The following is a 1811-nucleotide window of genomic DNA, read 5'->3' as shown; positions in this document are numbered from 1 at the left end:
AACCTTGCTTTTAACTGAGGCACTGTCACCTTAAAAACAATGCTCAACCGTTCAAAAACCATCTTTCTCATTACCAAAGCTGTGAATTTTCAGATTTATGTGTAGCAAATCAAGCTGAAACTTTATTCTCTGCAGAACAGTATTTTTCCCCAATTATTTTTTCTTAATTATGTAGAGCAAGTAGTTAGCTTCTATTTTAGAAAGCAGATATGAAAATTATCAGTAAGCACACACACAAAAAATTATTCATTGTATATATATGTAACATTCAATTTCTTTATATTATTTTAGAGTTTTGGATAATAACACTTTGAAAAGAGCCCAGATTTTTTGAAGATTCTAAGAAGCAACTTCCTTGCTCACCTACAACAAAAAAGAAAGAAAAATCAAGAAACTTTTTTGCCGTTTATCTAAATGGCTTTTAATAGCATTGCGATATATGCAAAACTACTGTAGTAAAATGTTATAAAGTAGTTCTAGCATGAATTAGATATTAATGCAAGAAATGAAGCTTAAGATGCTTGTAAGAAAGATCTCAGTGCCTCATACTAAGAATTCCTTCTAGCATTAAACCTTCCTCACACCTGGGTAAATCATGACTGACCATCTTTCTTCAAAGCTTCTAGTCTTTGTAGTAATGCATTTCCGAACACCTCTCGATAAGCAGGGCTGAGAGAGTCCAATAAGGAGTAGACAGTTTCATGATATGGAGTTTGCAATCTGTCATCAGTCTGATCAAAATCATAAGCCACCACCTGCAACAAAGAAATCTATGGTTACATTTCTGTGGTGAGAGTCGCCTGGCAATGGGAAAGAGATACCACAACATTTACCTTTGCCAGTCAGGGTAGTACAGTAATGTGAGAACTGGTCATACAGCATTTAGACAGTTTCCAACATCTTTTGAGAAGAAGTGTTATATCTATGTGTTTGTACAAAAAATACAAATGGTGCAAAAAGGATCTGTATACATGCTGCATTACTGACTTACCTAAGTACCCCAGAAATCCTAAGGCTGACACGCCTAGAACAAATTGCAGCTTCAATCTTCATTTTGTGCTTAAATAAATGCCTGTTTTTTCACCAACTTCCTCTCTTGCTTTGTTGGAAATAACTACTGAAAGTTCCACTTCTCAGGAGAAAATGTGTAAGACAGGCTATTTCATAAAAGAGGAATTTGTATGCTGTTTTGGTGTAACTGAAGTATTTTTCTAGGCACTTTTTGAACATGATCATTGTTCAAAACAAAGAGTCTTAAAAAATAATAAACAGATTAGTTTACCCTGAGTCCTGCTTCGGTGAGCTCCAGGCAGTATCTGTTCTTTTCCCTGGTTTCCACATTGATATATGCCACATCCTCCGCACAGGGAAGGGTTTTTGAGACAAACATGTTGCTGACAGCGAAAAGAACATCATTCACAACAGCTTCTGCTTCCAGTCTCATATCTTTCACATCTGTTCCTTCAAAGTCTCTATAATCAGAATCCTCTTCAAAACCCGTATTATTGGGCAACTCCATAGGATTGCAATCAGTCTCCATTCTGCATATGGAAACACTTATTTTAGATTTATCATACCACTACACTCACTGTATATTAACATGTATTACAAGGATTGTATATTAAGCAGTCACACTTAACATTGTTAAAAAAAAAACAAACCACCCAAAACCCGAGACCCAGTGACTTCTGGAACTCATGAAATGACAGTCTGGAGAACTCAAACCAAAGATGCTGGGAACAACTCTTCAAGGATATGTTAGTACATAGAAGCAGAATCAGTATCATTGAAGTTGCTTCTTCTTTGGCAAG

The 1811-nt window shown here is 35.8% G+C and overlaps 1 protein-coding gene across 1 annotated transcript; it reads right to left on the bottom strand.

The window, feature by feature from the left end:
- Positions 1 to 473: 473 nt before the first annotated feature.
- Positions 474 to 1540, bottom strand: GSKIP (GSK3B interacting protein). The gene is made up of 2 exons (XM_010137251.1): positions 1283 to 1540; positions 474 to 755 (listed from the first exon to the last, which is right to left on the bottom strand). Exons 1-2 carry the CDS (start codon positions 1538 to 1540, stop codon positions 594 to 596), a joined length of 420 nt encoding a protein of 139 aa, XP_010135553.1. The 3' UTR covers positions 474 to 593.
- Between the last annotated feature and the right edge of the window lie 271 nt (positions 1541 to 1811).

Source organism: Buceros rhinoceros, unplaced genomic scaffold (genome assembly GCF_000710305.1).
Source record: "Buceros rhinoceros silvestris isolate BGI_N320 unplaced genomic scaffold, ASM71030v1 scaffold23885, whole genome shotgun sequence".
NCBI classification, from domain to species: domain Eukaryota; kingdom Metazoa; phylum Chordata; class Aves; order Bucerotiformes; family Bucerotidae; genus Buceros; species Buceros rhinoceros.
This window is presented reverse-complemented; position numbering and strand designations above follow the sequence as displayed.